Source organism: Scyliorhinus canicula, chromosome 19 (genome assembly GCF_902713615.1).
Source record: "Scyliorhinus canicula chromosome 19, sScyCan1.1, whole genome shotgun sequence".
Lineage (NCBI taxonomy): Eukaryota > Metazoa > Chordata > Chondrichthyes > Carcharhiniformes > Scyliorhinidae > Scyliorhinus > Scyliorhinus canicula.
In genome coordinates this window covers 106,664,501-106,686,061 of record NC_052164.1, presented here as the reverse complement: position 1 = coordinate 106,686,061, position 21,561 = coordinate 106,664,501, and the positions used below count along the sequence as shown (strand labels likewise).

At 51.3% G+C, this 21,561-nt stretch overlaps 1 protein-coding gene across 1 annotated transcript in view; it reads left to right on the top strand.

Moving 5' to 3' along the window:
- The window catches only part of grik4 (glutamate receptor, ionotropic, kainate 4), a 229,077-nt gene that overhangs the window by 6,447 nt on the left and 201,069 nt on the right, over positions 1-21,561 (top strand). The window contains exons 3-4 of the mRNA XM_038778816.1: positions 2,989-3,112; positions 7,061-7,225. Coding sequence (XP_038634744.1) covers positions 3,040-3,112; positions 7,061-7,225 — 238 coding nt within the window. The 5' untranslated portion in view covers positions 2,989-3,039. The remainder of the gene's footprint in view (positions 1-2,988; positions 3,113-7,060; positions 7,226-21,561) is intronic.

Below are 21,561 nucleotides of genomic sequence, written 5' to 3'. Positions count from 1 at the left end.
TGTCGGGGGCCCCGTTACCCTGTCGGGGGCCCGGTTACCCTGTCGGGAGCCCCGTTACCCTGTGGGGGGGCCCCATTACGCTGTCGGGGGCCCCGTTACCCTGTCGGGGGCCCCGTTACCCTGTCGGGGGCCCGGTTACCCTGTCGGGGGGCCCCGTTACCCTGTCGGGGGGCCCCGTTACCCTGTCGGGAGCCCCGTTACCCTGTCGGGAAGCCCGTTACCCTGTCGGGGGCCCCATTACCCTGTCGGGGAGCCCCGTTACCCTGTCGGGGGCCCCGTTACCCTGTCGGGGAGCCCCGTTACCCTGTCGGGGAGCCCCGTTACCCTGTCGGGAGCCCCGTTACCCTGTCGGGGGCCCCGTTACCCTGTCGGGGGCCCCGTTACCCTGTCGGGGAGCCCCGTTACCCTGTCGGGGGCCCCGTTACCCTGTCGGGAGCCCCGTTACCCTGTCGGGGGCCCCGTTACCCTGTCGGGGGCCCCGTTACGCTGTCGGGGGGCCCCGTTACCCTGTCGGGGAGCCCCGTTACCCTGTCGGGGGCCCCGTTACCCTGTCGAGGGCCCGATAACCCTGTCGGGAGCCCCGTTACGCTGTCGGGGGCCCCGTTACCCTGTCGGGGTCCCCGTTACCCTGTCGGGGGGCCCCGTTACCCTGTCGGGGGCCCCGTTACCCTGTCGGGGGCCCCGTTACGCTGTCGGGAGCCCCGTTACCCTGTCGGGAGCCCCGTTACCCTGTCGGGAGCCCCGTTACGCTGTCGGGGGCCCCGTTACCCTGTCGGGGAGCCCCGTTACCCTGTCGGTGGCCCCGTTACCCTGTCGGGGGCCCCGTTACCCTGTCGGGGAGCCCCGTTACCCTGTCGGGAGCCCCGTTACCCTGTCGGGGAGCCCCGTTACCCTGTCGGGGGCCCCGTTACCCTGTCGGGGGCCCCGTTACGCTGTCGGGGGCCCCGTTACGCTGTCGGGGGCCCCGTTACGCTGTCGGGAGCCCCGTTACCCTGTCGGGGGCCCCGTTACGCTGTCGGGGGGCCCCGTTACCCTGTCGGGGGCCCCGTTACGCTGTCGGGGGCCCCGTTACCCTGTCGGGAGCCCCGTTACCCTGTCGGGGGCCCCGTTACGCTGTCGGGAGCCCCGTTACCCTGTCGGGGAGCCCCGTTACCCTGTCGGGGGCCCCGTTACCCGGTCGGGAGCCCCGTTACCCTGTCGGGGAGCCCCGTTACCCTGTCGGGGGGCCCCGTTACGCTGTCGGGGGCCCCGTTACCCTGTCGGGGAGCCCGTTACCCTGTCGGGGAGCCCCGTTACCCTGTCGGGGGCCCCGTTACCCTGTCGGGGGCCCCGTTACCCTGTCGGGGAGCCCCGTTACCCTGTCGGGGGCCCCGTTACCCTGTCGGGAGCCCCGTTACCCTGTCGGAGGGCCCCGTTACGCTGTCGGGGGGCCCCGTTACCCTGTCGGGGAGCCCGTTACCCTGTCGGGGGCCCCGTTACCCTGTCGGGGAGCCCCGTTACCCTGTCGGGGGGCCCCGTTATCCTGTCGGGGGCCCCGTTACGCTGTCGGGAGCCCCGTTACCCTGTCGGGGGGCCCCGTTATCCTGTCGGGGAGCCCGTTACCCTGTCGGGGGCCCCGTTACGCTGTCGGGGAGCCCCGTTACCCTGTCGGGGAGCCCGTTACCCTGTCGGGAGCCCCGTTACGCTGTCGGGAGCCCCGTTACCCTGTCGGGAGCCCCGTTACCCTGTCGGGGAGCCCCGTTACCCTGTCGGGAGCCCCGTTACTCTGTCGGGGAGCCTGTCGGAGGGGGGTGTCTTATGCGTCCAGGGAATGTTTGTGCAGGCTTTCAGGGTTGGGCGTGGGCGGCCGATCGGGCTACTATTTTTATGACGGGCTCCGCAGTCTGAGTCCGCCATAGAGCATGGCGTGTCCACCAGAGGCCACCCCCGTGCGCATGCACGGCCTCCGACCCGGAAGAGAGGGGGCCCACATCTGTAGCAAAACCTGCTAGTTTTATGCCAGGTCTCTGCTAGCCTCCTGCAGGACTGGGAATATGTGGCCCTTTCACTCCAGTTTTTCTTACGACGGCGTGGGGTCATAGTCCCCAAAAGAGAGAATCCAGCCCTGTATTCCTGGAGGTCTTATGTAGTGTCGTACAGCTCACCGAACCTTCTCGGAAACCTCCAGTGGAATTCTCCATCGGCAGCGCACCCATGCCTGCAGGTTTCCCGACAGCATGAAGTAACCCCAATGAGAATCCCACTGTCGGCGTAGGCACCGGGAAACGTGTCTGGCGGACCAGAATCCTGCCCCTCAGCTTAATGCCTTTCTGCTTGCATGACTGCTGATCAGAGTGTTGCCCATGCAGACAATCACACCATGCACCCGGAGCAGAAAACCCCTGCACTCCCCAACCCAAATCGAAGTAAGTGAAAGGAAGACAGCCCATGAGTGCAACAGCACAGTGCTGTCCATAAATGCATGCTCAGCATGGTACTGGAGGGCACAAACCAATCTGCCCCAGCAAGAGTGGCGTTCAATGCCACAGGAGCGATGTAGCACGACGCTATCGCAGGTAAGTTATTTATATTGCACTCACTTCAAAGTCTCGAGCGAACTCAGATTGCCTTCTGCACACTGTTCACTTTCAAACGGTCTTGAGGCCGAAGTAATTTCCTGTTAGCAGGATTTACATTGCAACATCTCACGAGATTGCGTTAGACCTCGCGAGGTGTTGCAAGTCGGGTAGATCCTGGGAGTGGGGCTTTGCAGCAGCACCGCGGTGAGCTGCTTTTCTGACGCAGCATAGCCATTGGATCCTGCCCAATGTTTCAAACGTTAGATGGATGAACTGATAATCATTCTCTTGCTTTATCGAGGTAGCCAAGTAACAGAAACCATGTTCTCCTGGAGCCATGTCCCAGTACAAGTCTGTATCTTCAGGATAAGGTAATAAGCAAAGAAAATTGGAAAAAGGTTTTTCAAGCTTAATTTCTTCCCTGTACTAGGTGGTGGCAGTCGGCAGAACAAGTAACAATCTCAATGAAGGATTACGGAAAATGCTGCACTTCTTAATGTTGCTGGTGTTGTCTTTAAGGAAAAGTTCAGCATTCCCACATTCACTCCGGCTGGGTAGGTATAGTTTATATCCTAAAACTAGTTCTTGATTCAAAGATTTATGAACAGGAAATATTTTTAGAAGATTTTTAGTGGAAGTACTTCAATTGTTACATAATTTATCGGTTTAATATAATTAATGTTGAATTTAATTGCTGCTCAAAGGCATTCCATGACCAGAGCCCCAACCTTGACTCTGAGCACTGTGGAGGAGGAAAGCTGGTGAGGTTAGGTCCAGGTAGCTGCTCCAACAACCACGCTTGAGCTATTTAAATTTGTCTGCTTCATTTAAACCGAGCTAGCTGACTTCCCACCAAGGACAGAAAAGCTGAAAAATACTTCAATTCTGCCAGCATTTTATAAATGGTGGACTTGGCTGTCCTGAATATGTTGCTTTTGGGAAGGGGAGAACTGAACTCCTCCTATAGAGAAACACCCCTCCACCCTCTGCCCCTTCATTTGTTTTATTTTTTACCTTCATCTCCTCGTCCTCTTATCTTCTAACTCTCTTTCTCTCAATCATACCTCAGTTCTATATCTTACTTCACCACCCACCTGACCCCTTTCCCAACACTTTTATGGAAATTATGATCTGTATGATTTGGCAGGAAAGCCACCCCTCAATGTAGTTACAATCTACAATTTTGAGCCACAAAGCTGGCAGTATAATCTGGGGGTGGAATCACTGTAATTTGTAAAATTCTAGGTACATTTGATGACAATGGATTACATTCAGCACCCAGCTGAATGACAGCACTGACCAGATTTCTGTTGGTAGAACAAATTTATTGTGCTAAATATTTGTGAAAACAAATCGGCAGAATATCCATTATCAACATTTATCTCAAATCTGATAAATATTTGCTAGATTAATAATAAATGGGAACAGTGGGATAAGTCATGCTCTGTGATGAGTTAAATATACTGTATGAAAATGTAGACTGCATTGGGATACCTTTGAACTTGTAAAATATTTAAAATGATACTTGAAACTTGTACATCTGATGTGCTAAGTGCAATATTACTAAGATGTAAATTTTAACTTTACCAAAGCAATGACAGTAACTGTCATCCTCATGTCTAGCCACTGATATTGGGTCTACTGAGCTATCAAGGAAAGATGCACTCTGATAACTTCCTGGTTCCCCAGCTTTAGGGAGTTTCCCAAAGGTGTCCTGGGGAATCCCTGACCCTAACCTGTTAATTTCCCCAAAGTCCAAACACGAGTCTTCAGCAGACCCGTCACACATCCTGACCACACCAAATGCCTGACCCCTCCCCCCATAGCCCAGCCAGACCCCCCCCCCCCCAAACCTGACCACACACCCCATCCAGTGTGACCCCTCCTCCCACACTGACCCTCTCCCTTCCGATCCGACCCTACCCCCTCTCCCGGACTGACCGCTCCCTTCTGTCTTACCCCCCCCCCCCCACACCCCACCACCACCCCCGGACTGACCTCCCCTCCAGTCCAAACTGACCCCCCCACCATTGTCTGGACCACTTATCTTTTAATTGTCCCTTTAAACCTCCCCATTACAGCAGCTACTGCTGTTAAAGGGGGAGTTTCTTTCTTCTCTGTGCCTCAGTTACTCCACGCTGCTCACCCAGCCTGAATGAGGAAGGTTGGACGAGACAGGGGCTTTGGAATGCTAGAAAAGGTAAGTCCATCGAGAATGAAATCCACCAGAGACTGGGGAGGTTATGGGCCTGTATGGATTGACCAAAGATCCCACCGGATCATGGATTAGAAACCAATTCTATTACAATGGTGTGAAATATAAAGCACAAAGCATTAACAGACAAAATTGTGTCAAACGTGGTAATGCACATCAGCAGTTTGTTGATCCCCTCATTTCCTAGGACTCCACCCTGGAGCAGGCGAGATTTGTGCTCCTCTAACCCTGATAACTACGCAAGCAGGTGTATAACAGCAGGCAGCTCAGTATTTGGCAACTGGAATAGGGTCCTAACCTCCACACTGTTTAAGAACATAAGAACTAGGCGCAGGTGTAGGCCATCTGGCCCCTCGAGCCTGCTCCGCCATTCAATGAGATCATGGCTGATCTTTTGTGGACTCAGCTCCACTTTCCGGCCCGAACACCATAACCCTTAATCCCTTTATTCTTCAAAAAACGATCTATCTTTACCTTAAAAACATGTAATGAAGGAGCCTCAACTGCTTCACTGGGCAAGGAATTCCATAGATTCACAACCCTTTGGGTGAAGAAGTTCCTCCTAAATTCAGTCCTAAATCTACTTCCCCTTATTTTGAGGCTATGTCCCCTAGTTCTGCTTTCACCCGCCAGTGGAAACAACCTGCCCGCATCTATCCTATCTATTCCCTTCATAATTTTAAATGTTTCTATAAGATCCCCCCTCATCCTTCTAAATTCCAACGAGTACAGTCCCAGTCTACTCAACCTCTCCTCATAATCCAACCCCTTCAGCTCTGGGATTAACCTAGTGAATCTCCTCTGCACACCCTCCAGTGCCAGTACGTCCTTTCTCAAGTAAGGAGACCAAAACTGAACACAATACTCCAGGTGTGGCCTCACTAACACCTTATACAATTGCAACATAACCTCCCTAGTCTTAAACTCCATCCCTCTAGCAATGAAGGACAAAATTCCATTTGCCTTCTTAATCACCTGTTGCACCTGTAAACCAACCTTCTGTGACTCATGCACTAGCACACCCAGGTCTCTCTGCACAGCGGCATGCTTTAATATTTTATCGTTTAAGTAATAATCCCATTTGCTGTTATTCCTACCAAAATGGATAACCTCACATTTAATTCAGTATTTGGAACAGATGAAGATAGAAACACGAGAAGACTATTCAGACATTCAAGCCTGTTCCACTTTACAGTTAGCTTATGGCTGATAAATAACTAAACTCCATTTACTCACCTTAGTTTCATGATCCTCAGGACTGAAAACTCACATTGATTTCCAGAATCCATAACCAATTGGGAAGAGAGTTAAAATTTTGATAATCCTTTGTGAATTGTATATTAATGGTATTGGATTTAATGTAGTCGGTGGCATTAACTAGGAATTGATTTGAATCTCCACAAATAGTCACAGAAAAAAACTGGAATTATTGATTGAGGAGGTGTACACTTGTAATACTAATAATAATAATCTTTATTAGTGTCACAAGTAGGCTTACATTAACACTGCAGTGAAGTTACTGTAAAAAGCCCTTAGTTGTAACACTCTGATTCCTGTTCGGGTACACAGAGGGAGAATTCAGAATGTCCAATTCCCCTAACAAGCACATCTTTCGAGACTTTCAATACTGGGTGGCACGGTAGCACGGTGGTTAGCACTGTTGCTTCACAGCGCCAGGGTCCCAGGTTTCATTCCTGGCTTGGGTCACCGCCTGTGCGGAGTCTGCAAGTTCTCCTTGTGTCTGCGTGGGTTTCCTCCGGGTGCTCCGGTTTCCTCCCACAAGTCCTGAAAGACGTGCTGTTAGGTGAATTGGACATTCTGAATTCTCCCTCTGTGTCCCTGAACAGGTGCCGGAATGTAGCAACTGGGGGATTTTCACAGTAACTTCAATGCAGTGGTGTTATTATACTGTGTAACTCTGTAAATAAATATAAGAGTGTAAATAAGATTGGCTGCTGTTCTTTCTTTACCAATTAACATTCTGGAATAGAACAGCCTTGTGTGAAAATTTGCTTCCTTATTAGTGACCTCGTTTTGTTTCAATGGGGCTACTGGAGCAAGATTGCCCCTTCTCCGACCCTCACCACCTCACCTACACCCCCGCTTTGCATATTTAATTCAGATTCTTATTAAATCAATGTACAAAACCACTGAACTGAGAAAATATGGGGTCTCTCAAAGTGTGTATAATCTGACAGAATGATTGGCAAGTAAACCTTCAGTTTCTTTCCAATGTTTGTGACAGAAGGTGATCATTGACGTCAGTTCCTGAATTTGTGTTTTCCAGCGGCAATTCTAGACGATCCAATGGAGTGCAGTAGAGGTGAAAGACTTGCCATTAGTCTTGCGAAAAACCATATCAACCACATGGTGGAACAATCGGAAAAGGCAAGGCTAGACGTTGACGTGTTTGAGCTTCTACAGGACAGTGAATATGAAACAGCAGAAACTAGTAGGTACCCAGTCTCACTTCAGCAGAAAAACAAGGTGTCAAGTGGATATTGTCATATGTTGGGTGTGACTGCTTAGGGAACAGTTGCAGACACAAAGGCCGTGATTTAGCAGCTGCTTTACCATAGCCGCAATTCCTGGAATGGCTGCTAAATCTCGCAATTTGCCGAAAACACGATTCTCGACAGTGAGATTCTGGTTTGCAATCTTCCCAGCTCTTCTCCGATGACACAATCAGGTATCCGCCCAGGAAGAGCACAGGCCTGATTCGCATGCATTACCATCTCATTAGCATGCATTACCATCTCATCATGACTCATCATCGACCCTCGTATCTTCCCACCGAGTCAGCCTAATTTCATGCCAGCCAACCAGAAGAGGGTAGCTGCTGAGTGTCCGTGATTGATATCCAAGGTTCTGTGAGTCTGTTTGCAGGGGTCTGTGAGCTTCTGGGGGATTGTGGGGGTGAGGGTAGGTCTGTGAGGGCAGTGGGGGGATTGTGGGGGGGGGAGAGGGGAGGTCTGTGAGGGCAGTGGGGGGATTGTGGGGGGGGGGAGAGGGGAGGTCTGTGAGGGCAGTGGGGGGATTGCGGGGGGGGGAGAGGGGAGGTCTGTGAGGGCAGTGGGGGGATTGTGGGGGGGGGGGGATGGGAGGTCTGTGAGGGCAGTGGGGGGATTATGGGGGGAGAGGGGAGGTCTGTGAGGGCAGTGGGGGGATTGTGGGGGTGAGGGTAGGTCTGTGAGGGCAGTGGGGGGATTGTGGGGGTGAGGGTAGGTCTGTGAGGGCAGTGGGGGGATTGTGGGGGTGAGGGTAGGTCTGTGAGGGCAGTGGGGGGATTGTGGGGGTGAGGGTAGGTCTGTGAGGGCAGTGGGGGGATTGTGGGGGGGGGAGAGGGGAGGTCTGTGAGGGCAGTGGGGGGATTGCGGGGGGGGGAGGGGAGGTCTGTGAGGGCAGTGGGGGGGGGATTGTGGGGGGGGGAGAGGGGAGGTCTGTGAGGGCAGTGGAGGGGATTGTGGGGGTGAGGGGAGGTCTGTGAGGGCAGTGGGGGGATTGTGGGGGAGAGGGGAGGTCTGTGAGGGCAGTGGGGGGATTGTGGGGGTGAGGGTAGGTCTGTGAGGGCAGTGGGGGGATTGTGGGGGTGAGGGTAGGTCTGTGAGGGCAGTGGGGGGATTGTGGGGGTGAGGGTAGGTCTGTGAGGGCAGTGGGGGGGATTGTGGGGGTGAGGGTAGGTCTGTGAGGGCAGTGGGGGGGATTGTGGGGGTGAGGGTAGGTCTGTGAGGGCAGTGGGGGGATTGTGGGGGAGAGGGGAGGTCTGTGAGGGCAGTGGGGGTATGTGGGGGAGGAGGGGAGATCTGTGAGGGCAGTGGGGGGATTGTGGGGGTGAGGGTAGGTCTGTGAGGGCAGTGGGGGGATTACGGGGGGGAGAAGGGAGGTCTGTGAGGGCAGTGGGGGGATTGTGGGGGTGAGGGTAGGTCTGTGAGGGCAGTGGGGGGATTGTGGGGGTGAGGGTAGGTCTGAGGGCAGTGTGGGGGTATGTGGGGGAGAGGGGAGGTCTGTGAGGGCAGTGGGGGGATTGTGGGGGTGAGGGTAGGTCTGTGAGGGCAGTGGGGGGGATTGTGGGGGTGAGGGGAGGTCTGTGAGGGCAGTGGGGGGATTGTGGGGGTGAGGGTAGGTCTGTGAGGGCAGGGGGGGATTGTGGGGGTGAGGGTAGGTCTGTGAGGGCAGTGGGGGGATTGTGGGGGTGAGGGTAGGTCTGTGAGGGCAGTGGGGGGGATTGTGGGGGTGAGGGGAGGTCTGTGAGGGCAGTGGGGGGATTGTGGGGGTGAGGGTAGGTCTGTGAGGGCAGGGGGGGATTGTGGGGGTGAGGGTAGGTCTGTGAGGGCAGTGGGGGGGATTGTGGGGGTGAGGGTAGGTCTGTGAGGGCAGTGGGGGGATTGTGGGGGTGAGGGTAGGTCTGTGAGGGCAGTGGGGGGGATTGTGGGGGTGAGGGTAGGTCTGTGAGGGCAGTGGGGGGATTGCGGGGGGGTGAGGGTAGGTCTGTGAGGGCAGTGGGGGGTATGTGGGGGAGGAGGGGAGATCTGTGAGGGCAGGGGGGGATTACGGGGGGGGGGGAGGGGAGACCTGTGAGGGCAGTGGGGGTGCTGTGCTGTGCCATGCAGCCTGGTCAGCCGTGCTGGTGGATTCCCACATGACAATGGTTTCGTTGGGCGCAGTTCAATGGAAAAGCTTCTAAGTGGTAGCGAGCGCGAACTGCCGCTAGCTTCCTGCCGCTCGGCCTGGTGAGGCCGCCACCACTATCTAACACTAATTGATCCACTTAACAAGGTCCCACAGGCTTCACACTGCTGGAACCCAGCTCGCAGCCTCCTGCTAACAAGGTAGACCAGCACATGAACCCCTCCTGCACAGCCAATCCCACTCAGCTCGCAGCCATGGTGCCGACACGACTGGCCCCACAAATTGGGGATGCAGACCTGGGGGGGCTCCTAGAGGCAGTTGAGGCCAGGAGGGATGTCCTGTTCCCCCGACAGTCCTGGAAGGCAAGCCACAGGGTAGCCATGCCACCTGGGAGGAGGTGACAGTGGCCATCACCTCGGACATCACCAGGAGGACCAGCACTCAGTGCCGCAAGAAGGTGAAAGACGTCCACTGGGCCACTTGGTTGGGTTGGCAAAGCCCCCCCCCCCCCCCCCAACAAGACTGCACCTGGCACCACCCCCGCCCAGCACCCTGCCATGTCGCCCACACTGCTCCCTCCGCAACTCCCATCCCTAAAGCCTTCCCCCCGGCGTGGACCATGCGTGCAGCTAACGATGCCCTCTGTGCCCTCGCAGAAGAAATTGCCCCACAATCTTCGGGAGAGGCCCAGTCGGGCGTGGGATGCTGGACATCAGAATCCTCACCACCTTTGAGGAACGGGTCTGGAGGTTATGGGGTGGCCAAGGACAGAGCGGTCGCCAATGCTAAGGTCAGCACACGTCGCAAAGGTGAGAATCCACCGGGCCCCACCCAGATGGACTGTCAGACGTGAGTTTTTAATGCCATTTGGAATGTCCCATCCCTCCCACTGACCGCAAATCCATCTAACCCACCCCCCCCCCCCCATTTCCCCAGCCTCCCAGGAAAACACCTCGGAGGAGAGCTCCAAGGATGCCACCATAGATGCTTCACAGCTGTCGTCCCCACCCTCCACCAGCACAGAAACACACCTCCCGGTGGGCAATGGTAATGGTGAAGCTTTTGGGGCACAATCTGATGAGCACCAAACAGTCCCTGATTCACATCAGGTGGAAGAAGGCGCCGGCAAACATGGCACCGAGGCCAACACTGGGAGGGTGGTGACTGCAGTGGAGAGCCTGGTACACGACGTCGGCACCATGAGTGAAGGTGTCCGAGGTGTCGTGAAGCCGATGACAGCCATGACTGAGGGTCTCGGCAGAATGTCCACCTCGCTGAGGGATGTGACCTAGTACCAGGCCGACCTTGATGGGGTTTTATGGGACGTGTCTCAGACTCAGGTGGGCATTGCTAAGACGCTGCACAGTGTGCCCCAATCACTGAGGAGCGACGCCGAGGGTGTAGACAATGTGGTGCAGACCATGGGGAGCCGCCAGGGCTGACAGAGCCAAATGATGCAGGGGCTGCCGGCGCTCAGACCAGCTGTTTTTCGCCCCAGGTGAACCCCAGGGCCCTCTGGGCACCGACCGGGAGGAGGGGACAGTTGGTGCCAACCTGAACCAACCTATATAATGGTGGTGTTGGCCCCCAACTCCCCCGAGTCTTGCAGTCAGCATCCAGAGCAGGGTGGCATGACTGTGCATGTGTCGCCGTTAAGTGCGCCAGAGTCCTCTGGCCCCAGAGGACGCACGCCAGGGGTATCGAGAACCATGGGACCTGGTAAGCCACTGGCTGCCTTCACCTCTGTCACAAGTAGGCTGACATTAACACTGCAGTGAAGTTACTATGAAAATCTCCCAGTTGCCACACTCCGGCGCCTGTTCGGGTACACTGAGGGGGAATTCAGAATGTCCAATTCACCCAACAAGCACGTCTTTCGGGACTTGTAGGAGGAAACCAGAGCATCCGGAGGAAACCCACGCAGACACTGGGAGAATGTGTACACTCCGCACAGATAGTGACCAAGCCGGGAATCGAACCTGAGACCCTGGTGCTGTGAAGCCAAAGTGCTAACCCCTTTGTTACCGTGCCTGTCTCACAGGCCCTGGGGTGTTTGGCCCCGGTCAAGCCCACACTTACTGTGGGATTCCACAAGGGTGCGTTCGCCTAGCGACAGGAGAATCCCGCCCAATGTCAATGGCGTTCATGTGGTGGTCGAGGCAGGAGCATCCAGCCCAAACAATTATTTTCATCACTGGGAAGCCGGACTCACTGCCAGACCTGCTCCTCCGAGGTAGGGACACCATTTCGAAGGGGTGTCCCAATCTCGAAGTGTGCTTGTGGGTCTCCCACCACCCCCCACCCATGGGGCATGTCACCCCCCACACACATGGGCATTGCCCCTCCACCAAGCAATGGTACCCCGCTATGGGGTCGCTAAGTGCTCCCCTTTTGAGACCTTCTCACGCCACCTTTTGGGCCCTCTTTCCAGGACCCCCACGTTTCATCCTGCAACCTTTCAGAGGCCCCTTTATACCCACCCTGCACCCCCCCCAACCTTCATACCTTCCCCTCCACCCACCTTTCATGAGCACAGGCCCCCTCAGGCCCTGACCCTTGGCATAACCACCGTGTGAGTGGTCCTCCTGGCTTTTTGGTGCCACTTGGGCACTTTGTCAGTGCCAGCCTGGCAGTGCCAAGGTGCTCTCTTTCCAGGGGGAGGGCCAGGGGGCCACCCTGCCCAATCCCTGACCACCCAAGGACCTCCAATGGTCCGGGAGACCCTCCTGATGATGCTTGGTCCACGTTTGCTTGGATGACTAGTAATTGGTGCCCGCGTGACCACTTGCTGCAGACCCGGTTAGATGACGGGAGGCCATTTGTTCGGGGGTCCTTTCCATTAATGGGATGGAGATTGGCCTTAACTGGTGATTAGTATTTTTCTCGCCAGGCGGGGATCCGGCTGGTTAGATTGGAAACTGATTGGGCATCTGCTGCAGTTCCCAATTTTTCTCTCCAGCGATCTTACCGGATTCACGCCGTGAGTAAGACAGCTGTTAAATTGGCCATAATCTTTTAAGGGATCTAGATATAGGAACATAAGAATATAAACTATAATGAGTATAGAATATAATATAGAATATAATATAGAATACAATATATAATATAGAATAGAATATAGAATATAGAATAGAATATATAATATAGAATAGAATATATAATATAGAATAGAATATAGAATATAGAATAGAATATAGAATAGAATATAGAATATAGAATAGAATATAGAATAGAATATATAATATAGAATAGAATATAGAATAGAATATAGAATAGAATATAGAATAGAATATAGAATATAGAATAGAATATAGAATAGAATATAGAATATAGAATAGAATATAGAATAGAATATAGAATATAGAATATAATATAGAATAGAATATAGAATAGAATATAGAATAGAATATAGAATAGAATATAGGATAGAATATAGAATAGAATATATAATATATAATATAGAATAGAATATAGAATATAGAATAGAATATAGAATAGAATATAGAATAGAATATATAATATAGAATAGAATATATAATATAGAATAGAATATAGAATAGAATATATAATATAGAATAGAATATAGAATAGAATATAGAATAGAATATATAATATAGAATAGAATATAGAATATAGAATAGAATATAGAATAGAATATATAATATAGAATAGAATATAGAATAGAATATAGAATATAGAATAGAATATAGAATATAGAATAGAATATAGAATAGAATATAGAATATAGAATATAGAATATAGAATAGAATATAGAATATAGAATATAGAATAGAATATAGAATAGAATATATAATATAGAATAGAATATAGAATAGAATATAGAATAGAATAGAATATAGAATAGAATATAGAATATAGAATATAGAATAGAATATAGAATAGAATATAGAATAGAATATAGAATATAGAATATAGAATATAGAATATAGAATAGAATATAGAATATAGAATAGAATATAGAATAGAATATAGAATATAGAATATAGAATATAGAATAGAATATAGAATATAGAATATAGAATAGAATATAGAATAGAATATATAATATAGAATAGAATATAGAATAGAATATAGAATAGAATATAGAATATAGAATAGAATATAGAATATAGAATAGAATATAGAATAGAATATAGAATATAGAATAGAATATAGAATATAGAATAGAATATAGAATAGAATATATAATATAGAATAGAATATAGAATAGAAAATAGAATAGAATATAGAATAGAATATAGAATAGAATATAGAATAGAATATAGAATAGAATATAGAATAGAATATAGAATAGAATATAGAATAGAATATAGAATAGAATATAAGAATATAGGTACGCGGTTTCAGGAAGAGGCCTTCGAGCCCTTGAGTCAGTTGAGCTATTTAACCAGATCATGGTTGAACTTCTAGCTCAACACCATCTGGCAGTACTATCCCTTATTGCCTAATGTTATTGATATCTAGAAATATATCAACCTCTGCTTTGAACATATTCAGTGGCTGAGTCTCCACAGCTTCTGGAGTAAAGAATTCCAAACATTTCCCACCCTCTGACTGAAGAGGTTCCTCCTCATCTTTTTTTAAAATAAATTTAGAATACCCAATTCATTTTTTCCAATTAGGTGGTAGGCCAATCCACCTACCCTGCACATCTTTGGGTTGTGGGGGCGAAACCCACGCAGACACGGGGAGAATGTGCAAACTCCACAAAGGCAGTGACCCAGAGCCGGGATCGAACCTGGGACCTCAGCGCCGTGAAGCAGCAGTGGTTCCTCCTCACCTTGATCCTAAATGGTCTATCTGTTTCTGTGTCATCTGTTTCATGTTCCCCCCAGGGAGACATGCTTCTGCATCTAACCTGTCGAGCCCGTTTTTTATAATTACCCTTCAGTGAGATCATCACTCATTCTTCTAAACTCCAGCCAATAAATGCTCAGTCGCCTCAGTCTTCTGTCATATGACAGTCACGCCATTCATAGAAACATAGACAATAGAAGCAGGAGGAGGCCATTCAGCCCTTCGAGCCTGCTCCGCTATTCATTATGATCATGGCTGATCATCAAGTTCAATATCCTGATCCCGCCTTCCCCCCATATCCCTTGATCCCTTTTTCTGTATCTAATTCCTTGAAATTGCGCAATCGGGATAAATCTAGGAAACCTTTGTTGACTCCCTCTATGGTCAATATATCTTTCTTAGAGACCAAAAGTGCATTCAGTACTCCAGGTGCAGTCACATTGAGGTGATATTCAACTAGAGCAAGATTTCCTTATCTCTGTACTCCAGTCCCCTGCAAATAAAGACTAACATATTGTTGTGAGCAAAGGTAAAGACTTCATGCATAGCCAGTCAGCTAGTTTACAACTAGGTTTATTCTATACTCAATACAAAACTCTCTCACTGTGTCCCTCTCTCCCTCACTCTCGGTCCTCTTCCCCAACCTGATCCCAGGCCGGGGTTTATATCCTGTGGGGGATCCTCTGATTTGGAGGAAGCTCCACCCCCTAATCACCTGGGGAGTCCGTATTGCAGGGTGTAGGAGGCGAATCTAATACAATGTATGTTCAACCCCCTTTGGGGTTCATACCTCATATCATTTGCTTTCCTGATTGCTAGTCTCTGAAATGCTTTTTGCTCCAGCAGTTATAATTAGTCGCAAGTGGAATCTAATTTCACATAAATAGTAAAGTGTTATTTGACTGGATCGTATTAAAGCTAATAAAGGGTCATATTTTATTTATTCATTCACAATGCTTTACATTTTGTAAAAGTATGTCTGTTACACATAAACAAAAATAAAGACTTGCATTTATAACACTTTTCATGGCTGCTTGGACATCTCAAACTGCTTTACAGCCAATTAAATACTTGGTTGAACCACAATACCTGCTGTGATATAAAAATACAGCAGCCAATTTACACACAGCAAGTTTCCACAATATGATAATGACTCGATCGTCTGTTTAAGGTAAGTTGATTGAGAGATAAACATTGGCCAGAACACTGATGATAATGTCTTTGCTCTTCTTTTTAAAATCAACTTTTTAGATCCTCATCCCCTTTCTTAGCTATGTCACTGGTGCTAATGTGCACCACGACTTCTGGTTGCTACCCCTCCCCCTTAAGAATCCTGCAGACTCGATCCAAGACATCCCTGACCCTGGCATCCGGGAGGCAACATACCTTCCGAGAGTCTCATTCGCAACCACAGAATCTCCTATCCGTTCCCCTAACCATTGAGTCTCCTATCACTATCGCTTTTCTATTCTCCCCGCTTCCGTTCTGAGCCACAAAGCCATGCTCAGCACTAGAGACCTGGCCGCTGGGGCCTTCCCCTGGTAGGTCATTCCCCCCAACAGCATCCAAAATGGTATACTTGTTTTGAAGGGGAACGGCCATAGGGGACCCCTGCACTGTCTGCCCATTCCCATCCTTCCCCTGACTAACCCAGCTACTCTTGTCCTGAACCTAGGGTGTGGCTACAGGGCTGGTGCAGGAGGGAAGGCTTCAGATATGTAGAACATTGGGATACCTTCAGGGGAAGGTGGGGCCTGTACATGAAGGACGGATTGCACCTAAACTGGAGGGGCAGCAATATCCTGGGTGGCAGGTTTACTAGAGCTCTTCGGGAGGGTTTAAAGTAGTTTGGCAGGGGGATGGGAACCAGAGCTACGGATCAGAGCATAGGGTAGCTGTTGAACGGACAGATATAGTATGCAGCAAGTCTGTGAGGAAGGATAGACAGTTGTTAGGGCAAAGTTGCACTCAGTGGAATGGGTTAAAGTGTGTCTGTTTCAATGCAAGGAGTGTCAGGAATAAGGGAGATGAACTTAGAGCATGGATCAGTACTTGGAACTGCGATGTTGTGGCCATTGCAGAGACATGGGGTGGGATTCACCCCTACCCGGCGGGGCAAGGGGTCCCAGCGGGACGGAGTGGCGTGAACCACTCTGGTGTCGGGCCGCCCCAAAGGTGCGGAATCCTCCGCACTTTCAGGAGCTAGGCCCGCCCCGGAGTGGTTTGTGCCCGGCCGGCTGGTGGGAAAGGGGCTTGGCGCCACGCCAACCGGCGCCGAAGGGCCTCCGCCGGACGGCGTGAGTCGGCGGATGCGCGGGAGTGCCAGCGTGTGCTGGCGTTATCCCCGCACATGAGCAGAGGGCTCCGATTCCGCACCGGGAATGGTGGAGGACCACGGCCTCCGGTGCGGAAGGATTCAGTGCCCCCACGGCACAGGCTCACCCGCGGATCGGTGGGCCCCGATCGTGAGCCAGGCCACAGTGGGGGCTCCTCCTGGGGCCAGATCCCCCCCCCCACCCCCCCAAGAACCCCGGAGGCCACCGGTGCTGCAGGTCCCGCCGGTAAGGGACCTACTCCAATTTATGCCGGCTGGACTGGCAAAGAACGGGCGGGATTTCGGTCCATCGCGGGCCGGAGAATTTGTGGAACCCCGGGGCCCATTGAGTCGCGTGGTCCCTGCCATTCTCCGAGGTGGGCAGCGTGACTCAAGCCGGGGCAATTTTTTGGGTGGCGGGAGAATTTGTAGGACTGCGGGGGCGGGATTAACGCCGACCCCCTGCGATTCTCCGACCCGTCGGGGGGGTCAGAGAATCCCGCCCATGGATTTTGCAGGGGCAGGAATGGTTGTTAGATATTTCAGCGTTTAGATGTTTTAAGAAGAATAGAGAGGGAGGTAAAAGAGGAAGGGAAGTGACACTGTTAATTAGAGAGTGTATCACAGCTTCAGAAAAGGAGGTAGTCAAGGAGGGTTTGTCTACTGAGTCAGTATGGGTGGAAGTCAGAAACAAGAAAGGAGCAGTCACTTTATTGGGAGTTTTCTATAGACCCCCCAGTAGCAGCAGAGAGATAGAGGAACAGATTGGGCGGCAGATCTTAGAAAGGAGCAGAAGTAACAGAGTTGTTGTCATGGGAGACTTCGGCTTCCCTAATATTAACTGGAACCTCCTTAGTGCAAATGGTTTGGATGGGGCAGATTTTGTCAGGTGTGTACAGGAAGGATTCCTGACTCAATATGTAGATAGGCCGACTGGGGGGGAGGCCACTTGGTGCTCGGCAACGAACCAGGCCAGGTGTCAGATGTCTCCGTGGGAGAGCATTTCGGTGACAGTGACCATAACTCCTTGACCTTTACCATAGTCATGGAGAGGGATAGGAACAGACAGTATGGGAAGGTATTTAATTGGGGGAGGGAAATTATATTGCTATTAGACAAGAGCCGAGGAGCGTAAATTGGGAACAAATGTTCTCAGGGAAATGCACAACAGTAAGGTTCCCAACGGTAGGCTCATCTGCATGGGATACGGTGGCCTGGCCCACGATCAGGGCCCACCGATCCGCGGACGGGCCTGTGCCGTGGGGGCACTCTTTCCCTCCGCGCCGGCTGCTGTCAACCTCAACCATGGCCGGCGCGGAGAAAAACCCCCTGTACATGCGCTGGGATGACTCCAGCACACGCTGGTGCTCCCGCGCATGCGCCAACTCGCGCGGCCGGCGGAGGCCCTTCCGCGCCGGCTGGCACATCGCCAACCCCGCCGTCGCCAGCCTAGCCCCTGAAGGTGCGGCGGATTCAGCACCCTTTGGGGCGGCCCGACGCCGGAGTGGTTCACGCCACTCCTTGGCACCGGTACGGCCCACCCCGCCGGGTAGGGGAGAATCCCGCCCAATAACTCTTTTGACTGAAGTTCTTGGGATTGGATTATTTTGGCCTTGAGCATAATTAGTATAAAGGACACGATTTAACTGGAAAAAGAGTCCCTTTAATGGCTGTGTTTCGTAGAATCATAGAATTTACGGCACGGAGACAGGTCCTTTGGACTAAACTGATCCATGACAACCAAAAAGCCCATTTCAGCTAACCTCATTTGCCTGCATTTGGCCCATATCCCTCGAAACCTTTCCTATCTATGTATCTGTCCAAATGCTTTTCTAATGTTGTCAATGTCCCTGCCTCACCCACTCCGGCAACTCATTGCGCTCTATGTAAAAACGTTGCTCCTCAGGTTCCTATTAATTCTTTCCCCTCTTAACTTAAACCTATGCCCTCTAGTTCTTGATTCCAGAACCTTGAGAAAAAGACTGAGTGCATTCACCCTATCCATGCCTCTCATGGTCTTAGTCACCTCTATAAGATCAGTCTCCTACGCCCCAAAGGAAAAAGTTCTAGCCTGTCCAATCACTCCCTATAACTCAGTCCCTTGAGTCCTGGCAACATCCTTGTCAATCCCTCCTGCACTCTCTAAAGTTTAATAACATCTTTCCTATTGCACGGCGACCAACACTGAACACAATACTCCAGTTGCGGCCTCACCAACGTCCTGTACAACTGCAACATAACTTCCCAATTTCTATCCTCAATGCCCTGACTGATGAAGGCCAGCATCCAAAAGCCTTCTTCACTGCCCTATCTACCTGTGATGTGGAGATGCCGGCGTTGGACTGGGGTGAGCACAGTAAGAAGTCTTACAACACCAGGTTAAAGTCCAACAGGTTTGTTTCAAACACGAGCTTTCGGAGCACGGCTCCTTCTTCAGGTGAATGGAAAGGCTTGTTCCAGAAATGTTTATATAGACACAGTCAGAGATGCCCCGGAATGCGAGCACCTGCAGGCAATCAAATCATCAAAGATGCAGAGAGAGAGGTAACTCCAGGTTAAAGAGGTGTGAATTGTCCCAAGCCAGTTCAGTCGGTAGGCCTCTGCAAGTCCAGGCTTGTTGGTGGGGGCCGAATGTAATGCGACATGAATCCCAGATCCCGGTTGAGTCCGCATTCATGCGTGCGGAACTTAGCTATAAGTTTTTGCTCAGCAATTTTGCGTTGTCGCGTCTCCTGAAGGCCTCCTTGTAGAATGCTGACCCGGAGATCAGAGGCTGAATGTCCTTGACTGCTGAAGTGTTCCCCAACTGGAAGGGAACAGTCCTGCCTGTTGATAGTCCCACGATGCCCGTTTATTCGTTGTCGCAGCGTCTGCATGGTCTCGCCAATGTACCACGCTTCGGGACATCCTTTCCTGCAGCGTATGAGGTAGACTACATTGGTCGAGTCGCACGAGTATGCGCCGCGTACCTGGTGGGTGGTGTTTCCACGTGTAATGGTGGTGTCCATGTCGATGATCTGGCATGTCTTGCAGAGATTACCCTGGCTGGGTTTTGTGGTGTTGTGGTTGCTGTTCTGAAGGCTGGGTAATTTGCTGCAAACAATGGTTTGTTTGAGGTTGCGCGGTTGTTTGAAGGCCAGTAGTGGGGGTGTGGGGATGACCTTGGCAAGATGTCCATCCTCGCTGATGATGTGTTGGAGGCTGCGAAGAAGATGTCGTAGTTTCTCCGCCCCAGGAAAGTACTGGACGACGAAGGGTACTCTGTCAGTGGTGTCCCGTGTTTGTCTTCTGAGGAGGTCGGTGCGGTTTTTTGCTGTGGCGCGGTGGAACTGTCGATCAATGAGTCGAGCGCCATATCCCGTTCGTACGAGGGCATCTTTCAGCATCTGTAGGTGTCTGTTGCGCTCCTCCTCGTCTGAGCAGATCCTGTGTATACGGAGGGCTTGTCCATAGGGGATGGCTTCTTTAATGTGTTTCGGGTGAAAGCTGGAGAAGTGGAGCATCGTGAGATTATCTGTGGGCTTGCGGTAAAGCGAGGTGCTGAGGTGACCGTCCTTGATGGAGACGAGTGTGTCCAAGAATGGAACTGAATTTGGAGAATAGTCCATGGTGAGTTTGATGGTGGGATGGAACTTATGGGATGGTACGCGGCGCATACTCGTGCGACTCGACCAATGTAGTCTACCTCATACGCTGCAGGAAAGGATGTCCCGAAGCGTGGTACATTGGCGAGACCATGCAGACACTGCGACAACGAATAAACGGGCATCGTGCGACTATCAACAGGCAGGACTGTTCCCTTCCAGTTGGGGAACACTTCAGCAGTCAAGGACATTCAGCCTCTGATCTCCGGGTCAGCATTCTACAAGGAGGCCTTCAGGAGACGCGACAACGCAAAATTGCTGAGCAAAAACTTATAGCTAAGTTCCGCACGCATGAATGCGGACTCAACCGGGATCTGGGATTCATGTCGCATTACATTCGGCCCCCACCAACAAGCCTGGACTTGCAGAGGCCTACCGACTGAACTGGCTTGGGACAATTCACACCTCTTTAACCTGGAGTTACCTCTCTCTCTGCATCTTTGATGATTTGATTGCCTGCAGGTGCTCGCATTCCGGGGCATCTCTGACTGTGTCTATATAAACATTTCTGGAACAAGCCTTTCCATTCACCTGAAGAAGGAGCCGTGCTCCGAAAGCTCGTGTTTGAAACAAACCTGTTGGACTTTAACCTGGTGTTGTAAGACTTCTTACTATCTACCTGTGACTGCACCTTTAGAGAACTGTGCACCTGAACTCCAAGGTCCCTCTGTTCCACGATACTCCCAAAGATCCTACTATTCACCGTGAAAGTCCTACTGTGATGTTGTACAAAGTAAATAATGGCATGATGTATTCCCTGTACACCTGATTTGACTTTCCAAAATGCAACACCTCGCACTTATCTGTATTGAACTCCATTTGCCATTTCTCGGCCCACTTCCCCAGCTGATTAAGGTCCTGCTGCAATTTTTGATAACCTTCCTCACTCTCTACAATACCACCTATTTTAGTGTCATCTGCAAAACTACCGATCATGCCTTGTAAATTCTCATTAAAATCATTGATATCGATAACAAACAGCAATGGGCCGGCCCACTGATCGGTGGGCCCCGATCGCGGGTCAGACCCCTTCGGAGGCCCCCCCGGTGAAGGAGCCCCCCTCCCCCCCCCCACCACAGGCTGCACCCCCAAGCCTTCGCGACGAGTACCTGCCGGCAGCGACCAGGTGTGGATGGCGCTGGCGGGACTGTCATTTTTTTCGCCGGCCGCTTGGCCTATCTGGGCCAGAGAATCACTGCTCGCCGTTTGCGGCGATTCTCCGAGCGGCCCGGTGTAATTCGCGCGGCGCTGGTTTCGGGGGGGTGGGAGAATCGCGTGCGGTGGTCGGGGCGGTGTGGTTCGATTTGCGCGGGGGGGGGTTGGGGGGGGGAAGAGAATACCGCCCCTGTCTTTTCAAATACCTGGATATCTTATCCCTCAGAA